Here is a 25,359-nt window from a genome sequence, read left to right as displayed (position 1 = left end):
GTTTAATGTGTTAAGCATCTTACCGAAGGCCACACACCCCTCGCTAAGCTCTTCTTGACCGTTGGTAATATTATTTTACCATGGTCGCCACTGATTCTCTTTTTGACCGTCGGTAACGCACTTTTACCGAAAGTCTAGAAGTCGTCGATATTATATATGTTACTGGTAATACGCAAATTTCTTGTGATGATGAGTGTTTAACAGTGAAAGATGAGTGCAAGGAGTGTTCAAGGTGGTACATAAACCAAAATAGGTGGCATGACAAAATCGTTAATTGGACCTTCCTAACGTTACCAAAGAAGTCACTATTGGTGGTGTCAGTATTGGAGGACGACGGAAGCTTTGCAAATGGTGTCGAGGTGGCGGCTAATTCCTAGCGAAGGAGGCTAAACCGATTTTGTCATCATACCACTTTTTAAACTGATTTTGAGTTCAACTTATATAGAAAAACTTTGTAATTCATTACAATTTTCTCATTTCACTTTTTTAATGGATGTAAACATTCTAACCAAAAGATAAAAATGTGCTCTGTTAGAGTATTGAAAAATGTGATTTGTTTTTTCTCAACTTCCTAAGTCTTTTTATATTGATTTCTCTTGATTTTTTTCGTCTTATAAATTTGCTCCTCTTTTCAACCTTTAATAACGTGATCTTTTAATTCTTTTTGTAACTAACAGGCCAATAATAAGTAAAATTTAAACCTTCTCATAAATAATTCAATCAGTAATGAATCTACTGCTTTGAGTCTATCATCACATGAATAATAATTAATTATACATTATACTATCTTAAAATTTTGAAATTAAAATATTAAAAATGAAGTTTCAAAAATAAATTCTTATTTTCCGAGAGAATGAAAAGATTGTTTCAAGATAAATATTTATTCATTCAACCTTCAACTAAAATAATTTCCTAAATTTCGATATTCTCACAAATCAATATTAATAAATGTACTTCTTTTTTTCAATCCAACTAAACATTTTATAAAAATAAAACCATGAAAAAATTCTAAACTTTTAAGAAAAAATATTTTAAATACAATGACCTAATGACTAGTATTATCTCAATTAATCAGAAGTGAGAGTATTCGTTATCACATTCATCTTTTGTTTCATTGTTCTCTATTTTTTAGGTATTTAATAACATGTAAGACTTGATGCACAAAATTAATTCCTCCGCTTCAAGAAAATTTGAAATAATTAGTTTGGATTTTTTTTTTTATACTCATTTTTATAAACTTATAAAAATTGGTGCTTAAATAATATTTATTCGTATGATATATATTGTTTTCACATTGATAATGTGTGTGAACTAAGAATAATCAATCGCGTGTTGGAAGCCAAATTACGCGCGGCGAGGAAAGTGATTTTTAAGGTTATGGTCGGTGTGAGGTGGGACCCAACGAAGATGACAGGTGTGTGTGATTTGAACACGTGGCATGGAAAATGCGGCTTGAAAGAGGAATATTGAAGTTTACGAGGAAGAAGCAAAGAACAGTGAATAATAGATCGATAGTAGTAAGTTGATTATAGAGAAAGAAAGAAAGAAGAAAAAGAGAGTGTGAAATGCACTAATTTTAGATGAATGAGTAAACAAACACCATATCATAGAATAATAGAATATAGCACTGTCAAATCTTGGACCCTGTTGCTGGGTGGGACCCACACTCACTTCTCCTCTCTTCTCAAGCAAAGAATCTATTTCACAATCCAATTCCAACAACCACATATCTCTTTTTTTTTTCTTCTTTTATGTTTTTTTTTTCATTTTGAGCCATGTAATTTCGAAAAATAAAATTTTATCCTAACATCTTATACTTTTTAGGTTTAAATTTCTTTTTGCTGTCTAAGTTATAAGCGAAAGTTCAGTTTAGTTCTCGTTTTTAAAAATGTAAATCTTTGGTCTCTAAGTTATAAAAAATGTATCAAATGAATCTTTTTTTGACTTGAAATACTATTTTTGATTGTTTCGTCTACATCTTTTGATTGCTCTGATTTGTTTCTTAATAATAATAATAACACTTTAGATTGCTCTTTGTACTTTGATCATAAACATCAAAAAATAACTCATTTGATACATTTTTTATAATTTAGGAATCAAAAGTTTACATTTTTAAAAACGGAAACTAAACTGAACATCCAGGGACCAAAAAGAGATTTAAACCTACTTTTTACAATTCACTCCTTAAAAGATAAATATTTTGAAGATGGTGGTTGGGAAGAGAGAGTGGGAGTGTTTGGTAACGAATTGATCGTAGTCTCTCAAGTGGAAAATGATGAACAATTAACACCATTGCTACGGTCTCCTTTTTTTTCAATTAAAAAAACATGTCCAATTATTATTTTTTTAGTATACATAAAGGAGGATTTAATGATAAAACACGAATCAATAAAACTTGAATTCAATTTAATAAGATATTAACATTTTTCTCTATAAAATCTTAAGAATTATGAATCTTTATTTTTATATATTATTTTATTTTTTCATTTCTATCTAATTTGATGTAAAAAAGTCTTAAAAATAATAAATTATGGAACTTTATCTTTATATTACTCTACTCTCTCATTTTTATCTTAATACTTGTGATTTTAAAATTTAGAAAAAGCTAAATTTTAATTAACCATAGTTAGTTTTTATATAATGCTTTTTCTTTTAATTCAAAAATTACAAAGAGTCTACCTTACACTATATGATTAAACTTAGTTCTGAGTTTTTATTTAAGTTTCTAAACGTTTATTATTATTGAAGAAAAAAAATGAATTTCGTAAAATTAATGTGATATTTTGAAAGAAAATGATACATTATTGTAAGAAATCTTTATTAAATATGCCTTGTTATTTCTTCCAAACGAACATTCTCAATATGATAAATGGTAACGGTGATACTGCAAATTCAATGGATTCAGCCTCTTTTTTTTTGTTCTTTGAATCCTTTTCAGATCTCAGCTTATCAGTCGGTCAATTTAAGGCTCTACGTTTTTCATGTTTCAATTCAAGTATCTTATAATACGAATAAATGTTATTTTAAGAAAATTTTCACTTACTTCTTTTATATAATTTTTGATAAATCGTTAGATGTTCTTAAATGAACTGTTGCAGTTTCAAAACCTTTAATAAAGTTTTTTGTTTGAAATATTTCCCCCCTAGCAATCCTTATAAAATATATATATAGCCAGCGTTTTTCAATGACTGTTAACCTTTAATTTCATCTTTAATGAACATTTTTAGTTGAAGTGTTTTTTTCTTTTTTTTTTCAAGCAAAAGTAAAAGAATAGATAACACTTTTAAGATTATTTTTTCAAAAATCATTTTTTACATGACAATTTGTTGTTATTTTAAATATTTTTTAAAAGAAAAAGGATAGTTTTGGAAGAAAAAGTAAAAAAAAAAAAAAACAGTAACATTTAAGTGTAATAGACACGTGTATATGTTATTGTACCAACATCCTTATTTTTTAGTGTGTATCTTAACCTTATGCGATTAGGTATTATGTATTTAAGTATAGAGAAGTAATAATAGTTAATTACTCTTTTGGTTAAAAGATATGATGACTTCTTTTGTTAAAGTCTTATTTTCTCTTTCTTTTGTTAGTTTATTTATAATCAAGTAAGACATAATCTATTATAATTTTGAACTTGTAATTTTGTTTTCTTAAATTAAGGTTTGTATATATTTAACTTTTGTCTCATTTTATTATTTCTTTCTTCAACCAATGATTATTTTTGTATCAAAACTTCTTAATATTATTTAGCGTATTTGCTTCAGATGTTAATTCTAGTTTGTTAGTAATAAAATATTTTATGTTTATAGGAGATAGATACACTTCATCTCATTTACCAATATTTATAAGTTGATATCTCTAATTGGCCTTTGAAGAATAAAACTTGTTTAGGATAAATAGTAATTACTACATATATTTTTAAAGCCATCAAACTCTTACCTATTATTGTATATATACTTAATAATGATAAAAGAAAAAAAAATTCTATAGATTATCTGACATATGTTATTTTGACATATTACGAATTGGATACAGAATGAGTTAATTCAACCAAACTTTTTATTAACGATCTAAAAAATTTAAGTTTAACTCGATTATACAAATTTGTAGATTAAATGGATTTGTTTTAATTATAATTTTTTTCTTCAATTCAAAACAAAATTACAAAAGCTAATTAAAATACAAATAAAATCTCATCCAAATATAATAAAAAAAGATGTTGAACTCTTAATATAATTTAAAATCACAAAATACAATATAATTTGAATAAAAGATAAAAAATTATTTAGGATTTTATTTTTTAAATATAATTTAATATTTAGAATCTACACTAACTCATCGAAAGTTTAAAATTTTAGTGCGTTAGATTCATTTTTAGTCCAAAATTTGTAATTTATTTTAATTCGATTAGAATCAAATTCCCGGTGAACTTGATTGGTTGAAAGGTTTTAATTCATTTTAATAGTTTTAATCATCTTTAATATTGATTTTAAAAATCTACAAAATTATTAAAACAATACTATATCAAAAATTAAATATTATATACGCAGAGTAGAAGTGAAATGCAGAGGCTTTAAAGAAAAAGGCGAAAATGAACAAGTCTTCATGATTAAGTATTGTTTATAAATCCTTTTGTAGTTATTAAAGCCGCAAATCTAAAAATTACATGCACCAATAGTTCCTCGTGGCACATTATAATATTGGATTATTAATATTGCTATTATTATTATTATTATTATTATTATTATTATTATTATTATTATTATAATAATAATAATAGGTGAAGGGTCTCTATTAGAAAAATGAACATTGCGTATATCTGTCGGTCTAAGGTGTGTTGTTTATTTGTTGTGTTGCGGTTTTTGTTTGTAATGGGTTGGTTTGTTTTGTTGGTGTCACAGTTCAAATTTTGTGAGCTGAGCATGCTTGTGTGGTCCATTTGGGAATAGTTTTTTTTAATGCATAATATATATATATATATATATATATATGGAAAAAATTCTTTTAACAACACTTCTTCAATAACTTTTGACAACACATACGTGACAGCGTGTGATTGATCCGTTTTAAATATTTTTTAAATATAAATTCAAATAAACCAATAAAATAATGATATGTTGTCAAAAAAATTGTCAAAAAATGTTGTCAAAATATTATTATAATATATATATATATATATATATATATATATATATATATATATATATATATATATNTATATATATATATATATATATATATATATATATATATATATATATATATATATATATATATATATATATATATATATATATATCCAAACAATGTCCATTCAAATCTATACAAAACATACACGTATCTTTATCACGTATTTTACAACCTAACTTAATTTATGATTATGATATGATATTCTAATGATGATCACGTTTCAGCTGCTTCTCATTGACGCTTCCACAGCTTGTATTTCGACAACGCATTCAACCAGAATTTTCTTATTAACTTACTTTTATTATTTAATTAAAGGCATGTGTTCTGTATTTGCATTAGATATTTAAAAAATAAAAGAAATTGCCAGATTTAAATTCAACTATATGAAAAGTTATAAGTGAATCATATCATTCACAACCGTTTCCTTGAAAGTTCTTCAATGGTTTTTTTTTTTAATTTGTAATTTAAATTAGATGATTTTTTTTATATATATATTTTTCTCGTATGGATTTGATCTAGCTGGTAATAATTAGAGTAAATAGCAAGTAGGTTACATCAATGTATTTAAAAGATGAAAAGTGAATTTTTATGTGAGTATAGTTGGAAAGGCTTTAAAACATTAAATACTGATATTCTGACATGTGTTTTTAAATTAGGAAGAAAAAGACGATGAAAAAAAGAGAGACTGAATAGAGGCTGAGATAAACCATCTTTATGTTTAAATGTTAGTAGTTGGTTTTAGAAAACTAATTAATGAATAGTAATACAAAATTGCATATAGAAATATAAAACAATTAATTTGGTTATAAATAAAAAGTTGTATATAAACTAAAGAAGCTAATTATAAGCCTTTTCGTTATCCTTTTTCCTCTTTAATCCCTCAAACATATCTAGACTTAAGTATGAAATTAAATTAATTTTAATTTTATTTTATTTATTTATTTTCAAATGAATTTTTGAGTTATGCATGTACAAGAAAGATTGAATATGAATTGAATTTAGTAAAATTTTAATTAAATAAAAAATAATGAAACATTTATGTAGAAAAATTTATATTTATATTTATTAGAAATGACAAAATAGATTAAACTGACTCATTAAGTCTAGTCCGATATTATTGATTAATAAAAAAAAAAAACCAGTTGGGTTAGCATCAATTTTAATAAAGTTAAACGGTACAATTCAGCCTGTCAAGTTATTAGATTATTATATTTTTTTTGTTATATAAAATCTAATATCACATTAAAATGGATTAAATTTTTTAATTTTTTATACGAAAACAAATTGATGCGAAATTCTTCAATTCAATACAGTATGAGAAAATAAAAAATAAAAAAGGATAAAAAACACGCAGAACTAGTTTAGAGATGAAAAGAGAACGATAAAGAAGAAACTAAGTTGTTTTAGTGTAATGAAGTTAAACTGTTGACTTGTCAAGTTTATTTTGACTCCCAAGTTAGAAACGCTAATATAGTCCACCTTTTTTCATCAGATTGTTTTTTTTTTACCATTGATAACATATATGGTTATTTGTTTACCTGTTTTGTTGATTTCTGGTGTGCATTGTGAAAAATGGTGCATTAGGTATTTTATGGGCTTTCGTTTCGTATTCTTATGGGCTTCTTTTCTAGTCCAAAGATTATTAAATGGGGTCGTTGCTCCCTACACCCTCACAGATTGCTTCAATACCTCCCCGTTCCTATTTTGTCTCCAATAAAATTTAATTTTTAGGTAATTTTTAGGATTAATATTTTTTTAACTTCTACCCACTCCATTGATAACCTAATAATAGTCCTCCTGTGTGAATGGATGCAGTGACAAGCAGACAAACTCTTCTTCTCTTTATCTCAGACTGTTTCTTTGTGGTCTGAAAGTGTGGTGGTTTGTGCTGTGAGTGTGGTGGTAGTGTAAATGTGTTTTGCAATATGCTTAATGGGAGGTTACAGGTTGGTGGTGGTGCAAGAAACTCATCTAGCAACAGAGAGATTGATTTTTGTGATAGTGGTTGAAGGTACAGTGAGAAAAGTAGTAAAGGTGCAGTGATGCTTAATAAATCCTATAAAAATATATTAATCTTGAAACGGATGTGACCATCCGTAAACGGATGTTAACATCCGTAAGGTAAATTTATTATAGAAAGTTATAATTTTGAAAACTATTTAATATAGTAATTTATGATTAGTTAATATTTAAATAAATATGAATGGTAGTGAGATTTTGATGGAAGGAAATAAAGAAATGTGATGAGGAGTTAGAGAGGAAGAAATAATTAAGAAGATGAGATGTGGGGGTGGAGGTGTGGTGCGGCAGTGGAGTGAAAAGAAAATGAAGGAAATGGGGAGGTGAGATCCGTGAGAGTGGGTGCAGCTCCAGAGAAGGAGAAAGTAAACAAGAGTAGGGTTTCAAATAATTTAAAATATGACAAAAGTAAAAAACTTTTTAACCTAGGGATATAATTGGAATTAAATAAATTGGGGGAGGTGGAAGAAGCATTCGTGGGGGTGGAGGGAGCAATACCCTTAAATGGGTCCAATATGGATGTTTTATGGGCATTGTTCCTTCCACCTCCCCATTTCCACTCTGCACCTCCCCATTTTTCATTAACTTTTTTTATATTACCAAAATAACCTTTTCTTTACTTTATTTTTTACTTTTTTAACCCTGTTTAATTAAATAATCCTATATTTCTATTTTTCCATTTTCTGCTTCACTCACTCACAGTAACACAACACCCCCACCTCCTCTTCTCACCCAAATTCGTTTCCCCTTCTCACTCTCCTAGATCCTTTTCATTTTTTTTAACCTTTTACTCCCAACTCTCTCAATCGTCCTCTTCTATTTGTTTGTGCATTTCGCGTGGTGGTGCTTTGTAGTTTTTGGTGTGTGCGACGGTGCTGCTCATGTGTGCAACAGGGCGGTGGGTGTGCGGCGGTGTGGCAGCGTGTTCGGTGGTGGTGCTTCGTTTCTTCCTTGGTCTACGAGAGGTTAGTTTCTTCGTCTCTTCTTTCATCCGCTTGATAGGGAAGCTTGTTTGGTTAGTTTGTTCATTTCTTCGTCCAAGCATGTTCTATAAATGTATGTTGCTGCTGGTTTTCTGTGTGCGCGTATGAGGAGGAAGACGTCGGCGTCGCCGCGGCCTGCTCGTCCAAGCTCCTAGCCCACAACATTTGTGGCGTGTTCGCGCTCAATCTGATGTTGGCTCGCTTTGGAACTTCCACTAGAGAGGTTTTCCTGTCTGCATTCTCATCCAAGGCCAAGGACGGGATACAAAATCTGAATTGGAATCAATTTCTTCAATTGGATTGTCACGGATCGCAGTTGCCGCTTCGAGAGCTCCGTTCTTTGTGCCACGTGGGAAAGGGGAGGAGACGTTGGTGGTTTGGAATTGGAGAAGGAATAGCAACACTTGGGCTCACAGGAACAGGCGTAGAGTGACAGTCTCGTGGCAGAGCATATCGCAAGTTGAATTGATGCTATTTTGAATTGTAAAAACTAAAACTTTGGCTCTCTGCCTTTAATTTTGTTTTTGGCTGATGTATTGTTGGTTGAGATTGTGCTTCTCTGAATGTTGAGGCATAAGGCTTGAATTGGTGAGTGATGTTTAGTTTGTTTGCTCTTGGTTAGTTTTGTTTTTCTGAACTGGAAATAATCAATATCTTTGAAAATAATAGTTGAAATGTTAATCGGATCTTGAATTCCGTTTTCGAATGTCAAGATCCGTTGATGACTCTCATATCCATTAATTTGCATGTGGTGACAGAGGAAGAAACTCCATAATCTCAATTTGCGACATGGGAGAAGAAGAGACTTATCTCAAAAAAAAAAGTGTGAACAAAGAGTTTAAAAGTAAAAAAAGTTAAAAAGATAAAAAAGATAAAGAAAAAGATTATCATCGTAATAAAAAAATATTGAAGAAAGTTGAGAAAGTGGAGGGAGGAAATGGAGAGGTGGAGGGATCAATGCCCATGTTTCACCCTCTACCTCTATCTCTACCTCTTTCATCTTATACCTCCAAATTTAAAGAAATGTTAATTTCCCTCTAATTAAAATTATATTTCATGTAGAAAATTAAAAACAAATCTAGTTTAAGATTCCAGTTCAGTGTGTTTCACTATGTATCTTAAACTTTTTAAAAAATTCAATTTTTAATCTTAAAATATATATATATTTTTTAAATTTTTTCTCATTCTTATTAAACTACCACTTTTTTTTAGTAAACTTTTAGTTTAAAAAATTAGTTTAATAAGGTAATGTTTGTCTTAGTTTTGGTTTTAGATCTAAATAGCACCTTTCATTAGAAATATAATAAAATGTAAATATATATTAAATTTCCTAATTTAATAATTCCTGTTAAGCTCTTTAGCAAATGGTGGATGAGTTTATCATTAAAACCAAATTACGAGTGATAGTCACGAGCTCAACATTCAATCGATGAACCTGGAAGCATGTCATTTAGTATAACATGATTTCATCTCTAACTATGCTAATTTATATCGGTGATTACGTAACATTTATGATCAATAACATTTTAGCATTCCTCCACGGAGACTCCATCTGGTCCTAAAACGAAGACGCAGACGCAGCGAACAGCCTAAAACGAAGACGCAGAACCATACACCAATTGCAGTTAAATTAAAAACCTAACAGATTTTTCAGTTGCATAAAAACCCAAAATATTGAATTGCAGATTCTGAAATGAAAAATTAGGAGGCTTAAGCGGAAGATTTAAGAGAAGGAGGAGAGGAGAAACACACCTTGAAAGATTTGATGGAACGGACACTCTAAGGTGATGATGGAGTTGGGGTGATGGCGAGAATGGGGGTGGGGTGTCTTATATAGGAAAAACACCATGAGGGGTTCATTTATGGCATTGGTGCTCCTGCCACTCTTCTTTTGATGGGATATTTTAACCACTCTTTTTTAATAATTTTCTAAAAAATAATTTGAAATAAACTAATCACAAACTGCTACATAAGCGTTGTCAAAAAAAAATTGTTAAAGAGACTTTTTTTCTTTCCTTTCTATACACATTTGTGTCATTCGACTCCTTTTTATAAAAGGAAAATAATATTTTAACACCATTTTGACACTGTACACATGTGAAAATGTGGTTGGACGATTTCAAATTAAAAAAAAACTTTGGTTTTTCTCTTCTAAATATGATGAGCCAAAAGAAAATGGTTAGTATGTGAGGAGACCATTTGCATGCATGGCTACATAGCCATTTACATTACTTCACACATCATGCATAAGGAAGAAGAAAAAAAGCATCTCAACCAAGCATAAATTAACTATTTCTTTTTTCTCTTTTACATTTTTCCATTTCACCTATACTTCCTTCTTCTTCATCTCCTAGCTCACACCTCCATATATACCACATACTCGAAACCCTTCATACACTGTTCATTACCAAAATTACTCATTATCAAATTAATGTTATCTCCGACCCTTTTTCTTCTTACAGATACTGATACATCTAAAGTATTTATGTCATTATCTATTTTATAGCTTATGTCTTTTTTTTTTTATAACACTTCATAAAGAACATGTAATTACAGTTTGTACGAGTTTTTTTCCTTTGTTAGAAGTGGGTTTTAGGCCTAAGTCAATCCCACAAAACTGGCTTGTAAGGTGAGGTCTGCATCCCATTTATATGTTATAAATTGGTCTTATCTCTAGTCGATATGGGACTTCCAACACACCCTCCTCATGCCGAGGTATATACATATCGAGCGTGAGACTAGATATTAATGGGTGGTCCGATAACGGCCCAACAGTGGGTGGAACAATATGCCCAACAAATATCGCTAGGATAGGCTTTAACCATAGCTCTGATACCATGGTAGAAGTGGGTTTTAGGCCTATGTCAACTCCACAAAACCGGCTTGTAAGGTGAGGTCTGCACCCCATTTATATGTTATAAAGTAGTTCTAAGTGGGCATTTCTGTTTCTATTCCACTCGTTGTCGAGCCAATATTGGACCACCCAATTTCTGCTATCACGCACGAGATGTCTATACCTCAGCGTGAAGGGGGTGTGTTGGAAGTCTCACATCGACTAGAGATAAGGCCAATTTATAATATATAAGTGAGGTGCAATCCTCACCTTACAAGCCGATTTTGTAGGGTTGAGTTAGGCCTAAAACTCACTTCTAATATCCTTTTCCTCCATTTATTTAATTAACATCACCCTGATATTCACAAATTTCTACCACATTTTCATTAATGACATTTTTATTCAAAACCATTCCGCTTTTCTACTACTAAATCTAGATTAATTAAGTTAAGCATACATTTTTTTTTAAAATTTCTATAAACATTACCATCACAATCTGCAACTATGTCCCATAATTGAGTTCAGAGATTCCCAAAACGTATAACTGCTTATTTCCCTCCTGGCCTTTAACTTTTTTTAGCAGCGGTTTCCCTCTTTGGCTACGGAATTCATATTGTTAAATCTTCTTCTGCTGTCACGTCAAATTGAATTCTTCTCAAAATGATGTATTGTGTCACTTTACAGGAGAGAGAGAAAAAATGACTACAAGGGAAGATAGAAAGAGTGATGAGAAAGGATTTTACATGGTAAAGTAAATTGTTTGAAAACTCCATGATAACAAGTAATAGGTAAAACAGTAGATGGGTCCCTCGCATATCACAGATACGATTCTTTAAAATTTAATTCATGCCAGTTTCTTTGGACATTGACAGTTCATATTTTTAATTTGATGTATTTGAGGATTTGGATGATCATACAAATATCGAAAAGAAAAGTAGAGAAGATTTTTTTTTTTTAATTTGTATATAATTTTTTAGGATTTTTATATTTTATATATATATATATTAGGATTTCGAAATTCATGAAAGATTTTTTAAAAACTTTAACAAATTTTAAAATTCATTGAAAAAAAAATATTTCTGAAATGTAAAAATAAAGGAGAAAAGTAGGAGGTGCAGAGAGAAAGAGTCATTATTAAAATAAACGTAGCTCAGCCCACGAGATCAAAATAAAAATGAAAAGGAAGGCAGGAGTGCGAATAGTGAAGCCCTGGTGAGATATAAAAGAAACTTGGGACCACTTAACTCCTTTAACAAAAATCACAGCTGAAAAATAACTCATGACATGAATCATCATGTAAAGGTAAAGGGTGTGTAAAAATGAATGAAAGGGAGTGCAGACGACATAAAACAACTATTTTTATTTATTCCGTTATTCTTTTTATTTAATTTTAAAAATAAATTTTATTTATCTGAATGAAATTTAGTGTAGATAACATTCTTAATTATAATAACTTTCATAAGAATCATGTAAAGAAATAAACGATGTGACAATAATGTAAGATTTACCATCTAATTTAATCATAATCTTAAAAATTATAATAAATTTAGGTTTAAATTTATAGGAAAAAGTATATATTTGATATTGTTTATTTTCTTGCGTCAAACTCGTTCGGTCTTTGTAGCTTTAAACAATTAAATTACTTCTTCAAATTATAAAAACATAAAATTTTATTTTGTTTTTATCGTAATAATGTTTTAAAAAGAAGTAAATCCGTTATTTTTTTTAAAAAAAAATTGAGAACTATTTCATCAATTTGAAACTACAGTAAAATCAAAATTAACATAAAAGTACATTATATCATTAATAATTTCTGTTTGGTTAACCGCTTAATCAACCATTCTACTCGCGACAGATACCGAAACCACTAAATCTACCGTTCTACTCGTGACAGATAGCGAAACGCTTTGATATTCTAGAAAACACGGTTTTGATTTTTTTTTAGCACAATATTATTTAAATATGCATGGCTTCTCTTGTCTTGGTTGAAGTTTGTCAAATTTTTCTCCTTTTAAAAAAATCTACTTTGTCTCATATAGAAAAAATTTGTGTTCATCAAGTCATGATTTTTAACGGAGATGACTTGATTGATACAAATTTTTTCTATATGAGAACGAAATTGACATTTTTTTAAAAGGGAACGAATTTGACACACTCCAACTAAACTGGGACAAAAGAAATAATTAAACCTTTAAATATTGTTATACAAAAATTACATATACATGGAATGATATGTAGGTAGATATTTTTTAAGCAAAATTTTAATACATAAGATTAAAGATAATTCAGATCTTAATAATATGTTTCAAGTGTACACGAAAAAATGCTAAAAATATTAATAGGAAATGATAAAAATACAATGAAACTAGAATTCAATAAAAAATTATATTAAAAGTGGTCATAAATAATCCTTTATTTATTAACGGAAATATAAAGTATTTGTTTATCGTTTTCTATTAGTAATATAATATTTATGTTTAATTTTTTTCAATAAAGCTTAAACTGATAACTTGTACACGATAATATTATTAATCTAAATAAAGTATACAAATATTTCTCAACAACCCTTATCTTTTTAACTGATTTTATACCATATTTTCTTAAAATGTACACTGCAAGACATCACTTCTTCATCTTCACGACAACCAGTTACTTCTAAGACAGTTTTGTGAATTTGATTACTTGGAAACTAAAAAAAAAAAATTGCAATATTAATATTTATTAAAGGATAAAAAATAATGTGGATATTATATATTAATTTAAAATGAAAAAAAAAATTAGATGCAGCATTTCTACTTAACATTCTTAACTCTGGAGTGGGGTTGTCAAACAAAGCTCTGAAAACGGACTTTGGAGTCCATACTCTGCAAAACCAAACGCTGTCTCTGACTGTGTCTCGATGGCAGCGTCACGAATCGTAGCCCATCCACCACCCTATCTCCACCGCCAGTGTTCGCCGTCAGACGCCGTGTCGTTCCCCAACCCCACGCTTCACCCAAAACGGTACCGTAACCTCAGCATTCGTTCTTCTCTTCACGAGGGGAAGCAGAAGAAGAACGATCTCGCTAATAAACCTCACTCAGTCGAATTGCGAACCAGCCCCAACGACGTCGTTTCCCGCGATCCGCTCGTTCTTCCGCGTACCTTATTTATAATCTATTCCATGCTTTCTCTTTTTCTTTTTTTCTATCTTTCTGGTAGCTATTACTATTGACGATTTTTGCGATTCAATTTTCAGGGCCTTTATCTGCTTCAGTTTCTGACGGTTCTGGCCTTCGTGTGGCATATCAGGTGTTTGCTTGCTTGTCACATTGCATGATTATTAGTGGAATTTTTTTTCTCTGTGTACGCGAACTAGCAATTCTTACATAATTCACTGTATACAAGCACAATCATCAAAATAGCGATAAAATAGACGGTGGATCTTGTTTTGAAACAATTAATTGACGTTACTTTCTTGAGGTTTATTACTAGGTGTGGCTGTGCTCATGCATGAATTACTTTATATTCTCAATTGTGTGAGTGACAGGAGCTAATTGTATATAGAGTTTATTTGGTGCGCTGTTAGGTACCTTTTTTAATGAAATTATCGTTGGTGTTGACAATCGTACTGTATATGGTAGTTTATGACTGAATCAGGTGTAAATCGGTGTATCGTAATTGAAGTCTAACATCCATTGTTTATGATTTCATATAGCTGAGTTCTGCTCTTTCAGGGGGTTCATGGTGCGTACAGTGAATCAGCAGCACATAAGGCCTACCCAAATTGTGAAGCTGTGCCGTGTGAACAATTTGAAACCACTTTTGATGTAAAGTATTGTTATCCTTTCCTCTTGATCTGTTATCTCTTTTTTATGTTTCTTTATTGGTTTTTCCTGTTTTCTTCATGGAATTCATCTTAATCTTGTAAAGTGTTTGTCCAGAAAAATTTAACTCTTATTGTTTTGCATAACGGCCCGAACCACTTAAAATTCAAAATCAAACGTTCCAGTTCTTAGCTCTTAGTCTTATATTCTTATTGTTTTTTTCTTATCGTGGTAACCTTTTTGTATAGACATTTTTGAAGAGGTCTAATCTCATTGTTTCTCTCATTTTTGGTTTTATGTTTTAGGCTGTTGAAAGGTGGATTGTGGACAGAGCAGTTTTGCCAATTGAGAATTCTTTAGGAGGGAGTATCCATAGAAATTATGACCTTTTACTCCGCCATAGTTTACACATAGTAGGAGAAGTAAAATATGCTGTCCGTCACTGTTTGATGGCCAACCATGGTGTTAAACTTGAGGATTTGAACCGGGTTCTAAGTCATCCACAGGTGTGACTCTAACATTTTAAAGCCTTACCTTCTTCCAATGACAAACATGTCCCAGACTGACACTTTTTCAGGCTCTTGCTCAATGTGAGAACACACTGACAAAATTGGGATTGGTGCGAGAAGCAGTTGATGATACAGCTGGTGCCGCTAAGGTAAGTGTAGAACTATTGAAAGGTGTCGAAAGACAAAAAATTACATTCAGGAGACATTGAAACCACGAGTCTGAGCTACACCAGATTGATATCAATGGCAGTAAATACAAATAATTTAAGGATTTTTGCTCCTATATTCTTGATATGATATTCATATAAATCAAATGCAAATGAATCTAATTCTAATCAAATATGTCTATGATTAGAAAGATACTAATATATAAGTACTCGAATCATAAGATATAAAATAAGAGTAAATTCTTAGAATTTGTTTGCTAAAACTGTGGTTGATAAGCTAGCTGGTAGTTGCTATAAGCTCTTGGCTTATAAGTTCCTAGTTGCTTTGGTAGTCTATTAAATTACAAGTGTTTGATAAACTAACCGATAATTTAGTTGGTGAATATAAAATGCCATAAAAGATATAACTACAAGAGTTTTACTATATAAATGAAATTTGTGCTTCTAAACAAAAATATATTATTATTTAAATAGAATTTTAGACTTTTTAAATAAATAAATTCTTATTAAACTTTTTAGTACTTTTATTTGTCTTTTGATAGTTGTATATGCTTTTTTTTATTTGAATAAGTCATTTTGTTTAAATGAACTTAATGAGTATTAATCAAATTTAATTTTTATTTATTTTTTTAAAAATGAAATATTTTTATTTTTTAAATTTAAATTACTGTTACATTGAATTTCTCTCTATTATTTTCACATTGCATCATGTAATTAAACATTTATTTATATAATTTCTAATGTTATGTCTTTTTTAATTTGAACTGCATGAAAAATTAAAAAACTAACCCTACAAATATTGAAAATTGTACAATAGTTAATTCTGTCTATAAGACTGAAATAAGTAATAATAGTTAAAACGAACTTAAAAATAATAAGGAAGTGTATTAAGATATAAGGGAGTAGTGGAAGAAAATTAATTAAACTAAAAGATGGAAGTTTTCTGGAGTAGCTTATAAGAAACTCGTAAAATAAACTACTTTGAGGGATTTCCAAAACACTTAGTCGGTCAAACTAGCTTATATTCTAGTAGCTAGCTTATTGGTCTTAACAAACACACTCTAAGAGATCAATTAGGATGCTCTACCATATTCGAAGATAAAAATAAAAAAGATATTATAAGATATTTATCGTATGTTGTAATAAAAGATATGTAGCTGGCGTAATTTCTGGTGTTTCTGTTGATCAATGATTATGCTTAAATTGCTGTATTACAAAGAGTTTGGCGTCATTGGAATCATTCTCACTTTTCTAGGAAACATGCTTCTTTCCTTTAGATTTGAGAGCATTTTGTACATTTAGACCCTATCCAAACATGTAGATTTTTTCCCCCCAAGATTTCACTGAAAAACGACTTTGGCAAGATCCGTAAGCAGTGATACTGTGGTGTGATATTCTCCGGTTATTGTGTAAGGGATCACCATAAAATTAAAAGAGATAAGTAAAATAAAATCTTTTTGCATTGTTTTGAAAACTAAGGAAAAAAGTTATTTAAGATCACGTAAAAAATTCCAGTTATACTTTATTTTATTTGAAGATGTTTTGTTTTTAAATTTGCATTTAAAACTAAAAGCCAAATCCTTGCAACCATCCCAAACAGAGGCCTTAATTATAAGTAGGTCATCTTTGGTCGAATTCTAATCTGCTGAGAATTTTGGCATATTCTTGTCATCTTCTGAATACATGATTAGATGTTGTACCTTGGGGGTATTGGATTAAGATTCAATTTGTAGTGCTACTACCCACTTGTTTTTCAGTATCACTTATCCTAACATTGTTACAAATTGTAGCAAGTTGCCTTGCTCGGACTACAAGATGCAGGAGCAGTTGCTAGTTCTTCTGCTGCAAAGATCTATGGGTTGAATATACTTGCTGAAGACATTCAGGTCCGGGTTCATGGTATCAGTATTTTAACGTGTTGTTGGAAGTTTCGGTTCATAGTAGATTTCGTTGCTAATAGGTTTGCATTTGCAGGATGATAGTGATAATGTCACTCGATTTTTAATGTTAGCCCGAGAACCTATAATTCCAGGCATTGATAGGCCATTTAAGGTACCCAGAATAATTAGAAGAAATTATTGAATAGAACACATCATATTTCTTACATCGATTGGTTTTATGCGTACTAATCAATATTAAATATTGCTATTAATTTTTCAGACAAGCATAGTTTTTTCTTTAGAAGAAGGTCCCGGGGTTCTTTTCAAGGCCCTTGCTGTTTTTGCATTGCGTCAGGTTAACCTCACAAAGGTTTGTTGTCTCTCTCTTGGCATCACCTGTTATATCTTTTGAGGAGGTTAGCAAGCATGCTTTTTAGGCCTTTCTAGTTATGTAGTTCATTTGTTTTTCGAACAGATTGAAAGCCGACCTCTGCGAAACCAACCTCTACGAGCATCAGATGATAGCAGCAATTCCAAGTATAATTACTGAAAGTCATAGCTATCTTTTTCTGAACTCTAATACATTCATCATTTAAACTAATTAGTTAAAAACTTAAAATCATTATTTGTGTTGTCTTAAAAAAAGGTATATAGTTAGTGATTATTATGACCGTAGTTCTTATCTTATACAGGTACTTTGATTATCTTTTTTATGTTGATTTTGAAGAATCAATGGCTAATCAGAATGCACAAAATGCCCTAAGACATCTAAAGGTGTGCTTTAATTTAATCCTTTAAAGTATATTGAAAGTATTACTGAGTAGATATTCTAAAACTGATACACATAACAGGAATTTGCTACATTCTTGCGAGTGCTAGGGAGTTATCCAGTGGACACTAGCTCGACGTGAATAATTTCCTAGAGAGGTGAGTGCCATGTATTTGAATAATTTTTTGAGATTAGCTTGGTTAGTTTACTGAATGTAATAAATGACCTCCAATTTTGAAACTTTTGGTTTACCTTGATTTTTATTGCAAACTGCTCGAGCTTTATTCACCATTGCTACGAACAACTAATCCTTACAGTTTAAACTGTCATACATGATCTTGATCAATTGTCTCGGTTCCATGGTTCCGTAATAACACTGCATCATCCGTTTTGCCAGAAAAAGAAAAGATATCCTATGAAAAGAATAATTTTGTTTCCTGATAGATGTTTGTCATTGTTAAAATTGAATGAGTAACGTGTTGTTGCCAATAGATTACTGCTTTTGTTGGGAATAAAATCTGGATATTTGAATGGGTTTAGCATGTTTGTTGACTCAAATGTATCGCTTATGATGGCCATTTTATTCTGCATCTTTTATTTAATTAAATTTGTACGCTTTTGCTGTATGCTTTTGGTGATGCAGGACTGCATAATAGGGTTGCTTTTGCGTGCGACGTGGTACTTCCAGTGGTCAAATCATGTTAATGGATGGATATACAGAGTTTAGATTTCTTCATACAAGATATGAACAGAAAATTGTATCAAATGTACAAACTTTTTAAATTTTGACGGGCCTCCTCTACCCTGCCCGCTATCTATGTTCTCAGAGCTAGCTACAATGAATAGTCATGGTTTTTTTTTTTTTTCATACACTTTAAATGTTAGTTAAATTTTTGTTTTCCCATCACCAATTGTCCCTGAGAAGTTTGCACATGTACTGGCTCTGATATACTTGAATCAAAATAGAATGGACCTAGGGTATTGGCAATGGATAAACAATACGATTATCGTACAGTGCATACGTACTCTTTTCTAATCAAATGTTAAATTTTACTTTGCTAATTTGAATTTAAAAATGGAAAATGTGTTAGTTTCTTTTGCTAAACAAAATTTATTACTTTTCTCATTGCAGATAAGAAATTGAGGATAAAAAACATGAAAAATTCGGTTTGATAACTTTTTTTTCAGATATAACTAATTATCATAATTTGATAAACAATTAAATGATTATCAAAAATCAATATTGACTGCTATATCAATACTCGAAAGGGACATGTTACTTATTACTCACTAATTGGTAACAACTAAATCAATCAAATACTTAATTAATTCTCAATTGATTTTAAGATAGTCATACTTAAGATGATAAGTTTTAAGAGCTTAGTCTCTTTTAATACTCCAGGCTATATCAATACTCGAAAGAGACATATTAATTATTACTCACTAATTGATAACAACTAAATATATCAAATACTTAAGTAATTTTCAGTTTATTTTAAGATAGTCATACTTAAGATGATAAGTATAAGACCTTAAGGTTACAAGTCTCTTTTAATACTCCAGGTTATTAGAATAAATAACATATTTTCCTGCTTTAAAACATATTTTTGGGTCAATTGAAAAATTAATAGAGTGAGTCATGTAAATCTTGTGTCAAAATAAAAATTGCAAATAAGACTTAAAAATGATGTGATAAATTGATGATAACAGTTGGGAATATGATCTCACTAATGTTAAAGGTTGAAATACTCAGACATAACTATCATCAACTTCTCCATTACATTCTAATTGGAATAAGTATTCGGTTTCAATGACCCATATGCACTGTCATCTTTGTATTTACCGCCCAAGCAACACTCATTTGCTTCAAATGGCTCAAATAGACTCAGCAATGTTGGAATAGTGTTCAAGACGCACGTATAGCAGCAAACTCACGTCAAAAAGAGATTGATTAACTTAAAAGCAACACTTAGTTGCTTCAGCTTGACGTGCATCAATTTTCTTTGGACGTAAATCTAAACATACAGTAAACCATAGTCGCCTCATCAAAGAAATTCAAAATCGAATTCACACTTCTCATAAATCAAGATATAGAGGAAGCTCAAACTTAAATTCAAGACACCGAGTACTAAATAAGACAGATTTTAATGTGGAACATGTTATTCTCTATGTCTTGCCATTAGATCTCTGATCAAGGCCAGGATCTCACCTCGCATGCTGGCAACAGCAGAAGAAGTAACCTGTTCCTTCACAGCAGAAAACCACATATCGTTCCCGTGTGTATTGTTATGATTTGCATGCCAGTTGCATATTGTTCTTGCTGTGGCTGTCACATATAAACCACAATCATAACCATTATCTTGCAAGGGTGAATTAGTGCATTCCTGAAAGCTAGCCTCAGTAGCTGATCCAGAGGATCCCATGTATCCAGCAACAGCTTTATAGAGTTTCTTGGCAGGTGCTGCATTCATACCTCTGCAACTATCATGGTGAACAAACACATTAGCATTGCGGCAATATGCAACTAAGCTCCAATGAGAACCACCTTCAGCTCTGTCAACATCATCATTGTCATTGATGGGGAATATAACCAGCTCCTTATCAGGCAAATGAAGAGGTTCTAGGAAATCACCAAGAGAGTCAACAACAGGACATTGCATTATCCAAAATGCAATGGATGGTGGAACCAGCAGCATATCCTGAGAGGAATGGCTTGAAGAAAGATAACTGAAATAAAACTCAATAATCCTATCATTCAAATAATATGGGCCACTAAGGATCTCAAGATCGGATTGCCTAAGCACCACATCATTGTAGCTGAGAATCTTCTCATCTGTTCGTGATTTCTTCATCCCAGTATGAAGGCTAGCCTGGTGAAAATAAATTAGGACAAGTCTAAGCTAAATTATCACCTACAATTTCCAAAGGAAAAGAAAAGGGAACTCCATATAGAACTAGTACTTGTGCTATTTCATGGTCTAGTTTAGGCAACAACATGCAATACCTTCTGAAGGCAACACATGCTAAAATTGTGAGAAAAATAAACAAACAATCTATACTTGCTTGGGGTTCCTCTACACATCTCCAAAACATTACAGTGAATGATACGAATGTATTATTTAGTATAAATCCAAGTTGTCAAATTTTTGTTTAAGTTGAAAGATGTTTCTCAAATACATCAGAATTTCTGATGGTAAAACTAAATTACTTGATTTATCAACACCAGCAAAAAAAAACAAAAACAAAAAAACAAATTCAAGAACAACTTAAGATAAATTCATCAAGTCCCGCATAGGAAGTAATTCAAATCAAATAGATGTGTTTAGGCTTAAACTTTCATTATGATGCAATTTAATTGAGTGAATAATGGTTTCAACGGTTTATACATTGAATGGGTCAAAAGATGAGTAATCTTTTTTCTGGTTATTAAAACTTATCTTAATTTATTGTCATTTGAAATTGGGAAAAAAATTGGGGTCAAACGATTAAACTCCAAGTTCAAATAATGAGAGAAAACCTTGATTTTTTTTTTTGTTATATATGAAACCTAATCTTGCAGTAGCGTTGGAATTTGAGTTGGAACACATTGGAATAAAGGAGAAAATAATGAAAAGAAAGAGAGAATGCAAGAATCAATTAAACCTATAGCAGATAATGACTCACGGTTACAGAGATGCGCCAGAAGAGGTGAACCAGTGCGATGCCACTGCTTCAGAGAAAATAGAAGGTGAAAGTACTATTTAGAGCATGTAAGTGTCAAACAGTGCTGCTTTTGGACATCAAAGTTTAATTTTCTTCTTCTTTCTCTTTACATTCATGGGTGCAAGATTTTAACATGAACAAAGTTTTATAAAATAAAATTTTAAAAACTATAAATTATATTTGCAACTTCAAAAATTTAAATGATAAAATTTAATAAATATAATTTTATTTTAGTTATATTTTTTTTCAATTATGGTAGAGATGAAAAAGCACTATTACACATTGTTAAAAAAATAACAACAAACTTACTTCTCTACTATTTATATAATTTTCTATCCATTTATACTTTTTGTGGTATTTTGGATATTTTTTCTGTCTATTTTTCCCTTGCGTTTTCATATTTTTCTCGCTCATTTTCATATTTTTTAAAACTAATTTTATTTTTTTCTATAAATTTTCTCATTGATTTGTCTTTATTCCTCCAAATCATTTTTTTTTATTTCTTCATTTATTTGATCGATTTCTTCAGTAACCAATAACTTAATTTAAAAAATGTTTTTTTATTTAGTATGCATATTTTTTAAAAAATAAGTTTTAAAATTTTATATTATTATTTAAATATTAACATGTAATTCAATGTTTCACATGGTTTTGAATCTTAAGTATTAATTAATTGATGTAAACTTCATTGATCATGCTTAATAGCGAAAGTTAAATTAGTCCAAAAATCTTTATAAAAGATGGAGACTAGTACAACGAAAATGTAATTAAATGATAGACTCAACATGTGAAAACTCATGTGAAAGAAATGTTACTCACATGTATTATTGTTTGGAACGAGAATAAAAAGATCATTGGTTAAAAACTTTGAAAGATCGTCGTATAATGTTGTTTTTTTTAAAAGAAGTATACATGATTTGAAAATGAAAGGAATAAGGTTTGAGGTGAAATAAAGTTCTTCCTATAATTATTAATCTAATCAATAATTTTCTATTTGTTGTGGCAATCCTTAAATGTTATTAAACTTTGGTGTTTGAGGTGTCTATTTTTATGTCTTTTTCAATCCAATTGCAATTCTCCAAGTCCATATTTCTATTTTCCAATTATGCAAGTTCTATAGTTTGTTACAGACAACATAATTCTCTCATTTTCATATATTTTCTTATTTGTTCATATAATTTTTATTAATAATATATAATTCGTTTTTCAATACTTAATTAACTTATTATCAAGCGAGAAAATTTTCTTTAAATCTTTAGTATTAGAGTTTTGAGTTATTCTGCTAGTGTGAACTAAGTTTTCTATATAAGATTAAAATAGACAAAAGTCAATGTTAAAAATGATTGGTGACAGTATTGTAAATAAATGTTTAAGTTAAACATAAAATATGTCAGATTTTCGACTTTAAAAAGTCGTAAGAAGTAAAAAAACTCAAATTTTAATGTTAATAAACGTTAAAAATTCATTTTTTCGATGTTGTAGAGTTGTATAAATCATTACAATTTGAACAAAAATGATCCTTAAGTTCTCAAGTTATGAATTAGACGTCGAAAACCTCATTTCAATGCTAATTAATTGGAATTTCATTTTTCTTTTACATTATATGTTCTGTAAATTTTGTGAATTCATTAAAATGTTTGGTGGGTAAATATAAAATTTATTCACATAAGACATCTAATAACCTAGATTCAGATGTCAAAAACCTATAAGACATCAAATTCTACATTTTTCGACATCATATGACCTGTAAAAATTTTATAAAACAAAAAACACTCACATTGTTTCTTCACGTTTTCACTTCTACTTCAACCAACATTTGCGTAAGGAAGAACAAAAGTTAGTTTTGTGTCACCTACCTCTAGCGAAAGTGTTTTTGTTGCCTTAGTTAGGATATTTCATTAGTTTTTGTTGATTTCTATCGTTTTTCCGTTTAGCATTGATGTCCTATTACATTTGTACATGAGTTCAAACTCCACCACTTCCAAGTGAACCAAATGCTTCATTCACCAGTTCAAGGAAGAACAAATGCCAGTTTTGGGTTATTTATCATAAATGTATGTGTTTACGCTACCTTGGTTACGATCTTGTTTGTGTTTTGATGGATTCATTTCGTGTTTCGTACTCCATTGAAGGTCCACCACAACGAACAACAACGTCAGAAAGTTCTCTCATCTCCATTGTTATCAACGACTCCCATCAATGTTAGTTTCTTGGTTTTGATGTACATTACAATGTACTGATATATTATTCAATACATGATTTTTAATTTCCCTTATTGTACTTTGTATGCTATTTCTTGTATGTGTCATTGATTTTTATAGGTTTCTTGCAAGTTAGATTATTTTTTTAATATGAATTTTGGCATTTTTTTATTCACTTTTTAAAAATAATATGGATCAAAGCTAGATGAATGAATGTCGTACAAGTCAAGAATATGAAAAAAGAGTTTTCAAGTTCTTACAATATGTTCAAGAACATACAAACTTTGTAAACGAGAGATATTTTTGTCTCTATATTCGTTGTCTTAATCAAATACCTCAATACTCAGACAACATACATGATCATTTATTCATCTATATGATATAACGAGGAATTATACAGTTTGGTATAATCTATTTTTTAGATTTTTAATTTTAGTTTAATTAAGTTTTAAATCTCTAATAAAATTTTTTAGAACCAAAATATTTTATATTTTTCAATAAGTTACTTTAAATATATATATATATATCATATTAATGAATGTAAAATTATTTTATAATTAATAAAATAATATTATTGTTCTTACGAAATCAACTATATTCTTAAAAACTCCAACTCACACAAGGAAAAACCTCATTCTCTCCCAATACTTCAAAGTGACACTTAAGATATACTCGTCCACTTTAAAAATATTTGTCCTTTTCTAATGGGAAAGAGTTTAATATGTACTTAAGTCAACCAAGTGCATAAGAAGATAAATATTACAACTATGGAACATAATTAATATGTTTCATATAATATGTTATTTATACTATATTTATGTTTTTTTTTACCTAAATGAATTAATTAACTCAAATAGTTAATTATCTTGATTAATCTATTTATTTAATCATACTTTAATCACAATCTTTAAGTTAATTAACTTAATCAACGATTTTGATTGATCCACATATATTTGCTCAAGTTGTCATGATGTAAGATCATAACATGAAGGTCAAGTAAATCTATACACGAGTGACCAATATATATTCAGATATATGAAGAACGCTATCATGATTGGACATGTATTAAACCAAACTTTTTTATGCTACGACCATACCATAAAATTTGGTAGCCCTGATGTCTTATATATATATATATATATATATATATATATATATATATATATATATATATATATATATATATATATATATATATATATATATATATATTATAAAATTATAAGTATGCTTAAATGTTATTTTATATTAATTACTATACTCATATTTCTTAATAAGTGAAGACAAAAAAATTTACAAA

General features: G+C 29.7%; 3 protein-coding genes across 3 annotated transcripts; 2 read left to right on the top strand and 1 right to left on the bottom strand.

Moving 5' to 3' along the window:
• The first annotated feature begins 7,402 nt into the window (after positions 1–7,402).
• Positions 7,403–8,649, top strand: LOC111242779. The gene is made up of 2 exons (XM_022787589.1): positions 7,403–8,174; positions 8,305–8,649. Exons 1-2 carry the CDS (start codon positions 8,091–8,093, stop codon positions 8,623–8,625), a joined length of 405 nt encoding a protein of 134 aa, XP_022643310.1. The 5' UTR covers positions 7,403–8,090; the 3' UTR covers positions 8,626–8,649.
• A 5,168-nt stretch (positions 8,650–13,817) lies between these two features.
• LOC106775776 (arogenate dehydratase/prephenate dehydratase 2, chloroplastic) lies at positions 13,818–19,155 on the top strand. The gene is made up of 12 exons (XM_014662963.2): positions 13,818–14,165; positions 14,264–14,316; positions 14,742–14,834; positions 15,137–15,337; positions 15,409–15,489; positions 17,298–17,393; positions 17,482–17,559; positions 17,668–17,757; positions 17,863–17,924; positions 18,080–18,161; positions 18,239–18,314; positions 18,800–19,155. Exons 1-11 carry the CDS (start codon positions 13,925–13,927, stop codon positions 18,296–18,298), a joined length of 1,137 nt encoding a protein of 378 aa, XP_014518449.1. The 5' UTR covers positions 13,818–13,924; the 3' UTR covers positions 18,299–18,314; positions 18,800–19,155.
• Positions 19,156–19,834: 679 nt separating this feature from the next.
• Positions 19,835–21,963, bottom strand: LOC106755582 (NEDD8-specific protease 1). Its single transcript, XM_014637759.2, has 2 exons — positions 21,820–21,963; positions 19,835–21,026 (listed from the first exon to the last, which is right to left on the bottom strand). The coding sequence occupies exon 2, from the start codon at positions 21,006–21,008 to the stop codon at positions 20,316–20,318; it is 693 nt and encodes a 230-aa protein (XP_014493245.1). The 5' UTR covers positions 21,009–21,026; positions 21,820–21,963; the 3' UTR covers positions 19,835–20,315.
• Positions 21,964–25,359: the final 3,396 nt, after the last annotated feature.

Source organism: Vigna radiata, chromosome 2 (genome assembly GCF_000741045.1).
Source record: "Vigna radiata var. radiata cultivar VC1973A chromosome 2, Vradiata_ver6, whole genome shotgun sequence".
In the NCBI taxonomy this organism is placed as follows: Eukaryota; Viridiplantae; Streptophyta; class Magnoliopsida; order Fabales; family Fabaceae; genus Vigna; species Vigna radiata.
This window is presented reverse-complemented; position numbering and strand designations above follow the sequence as displayed.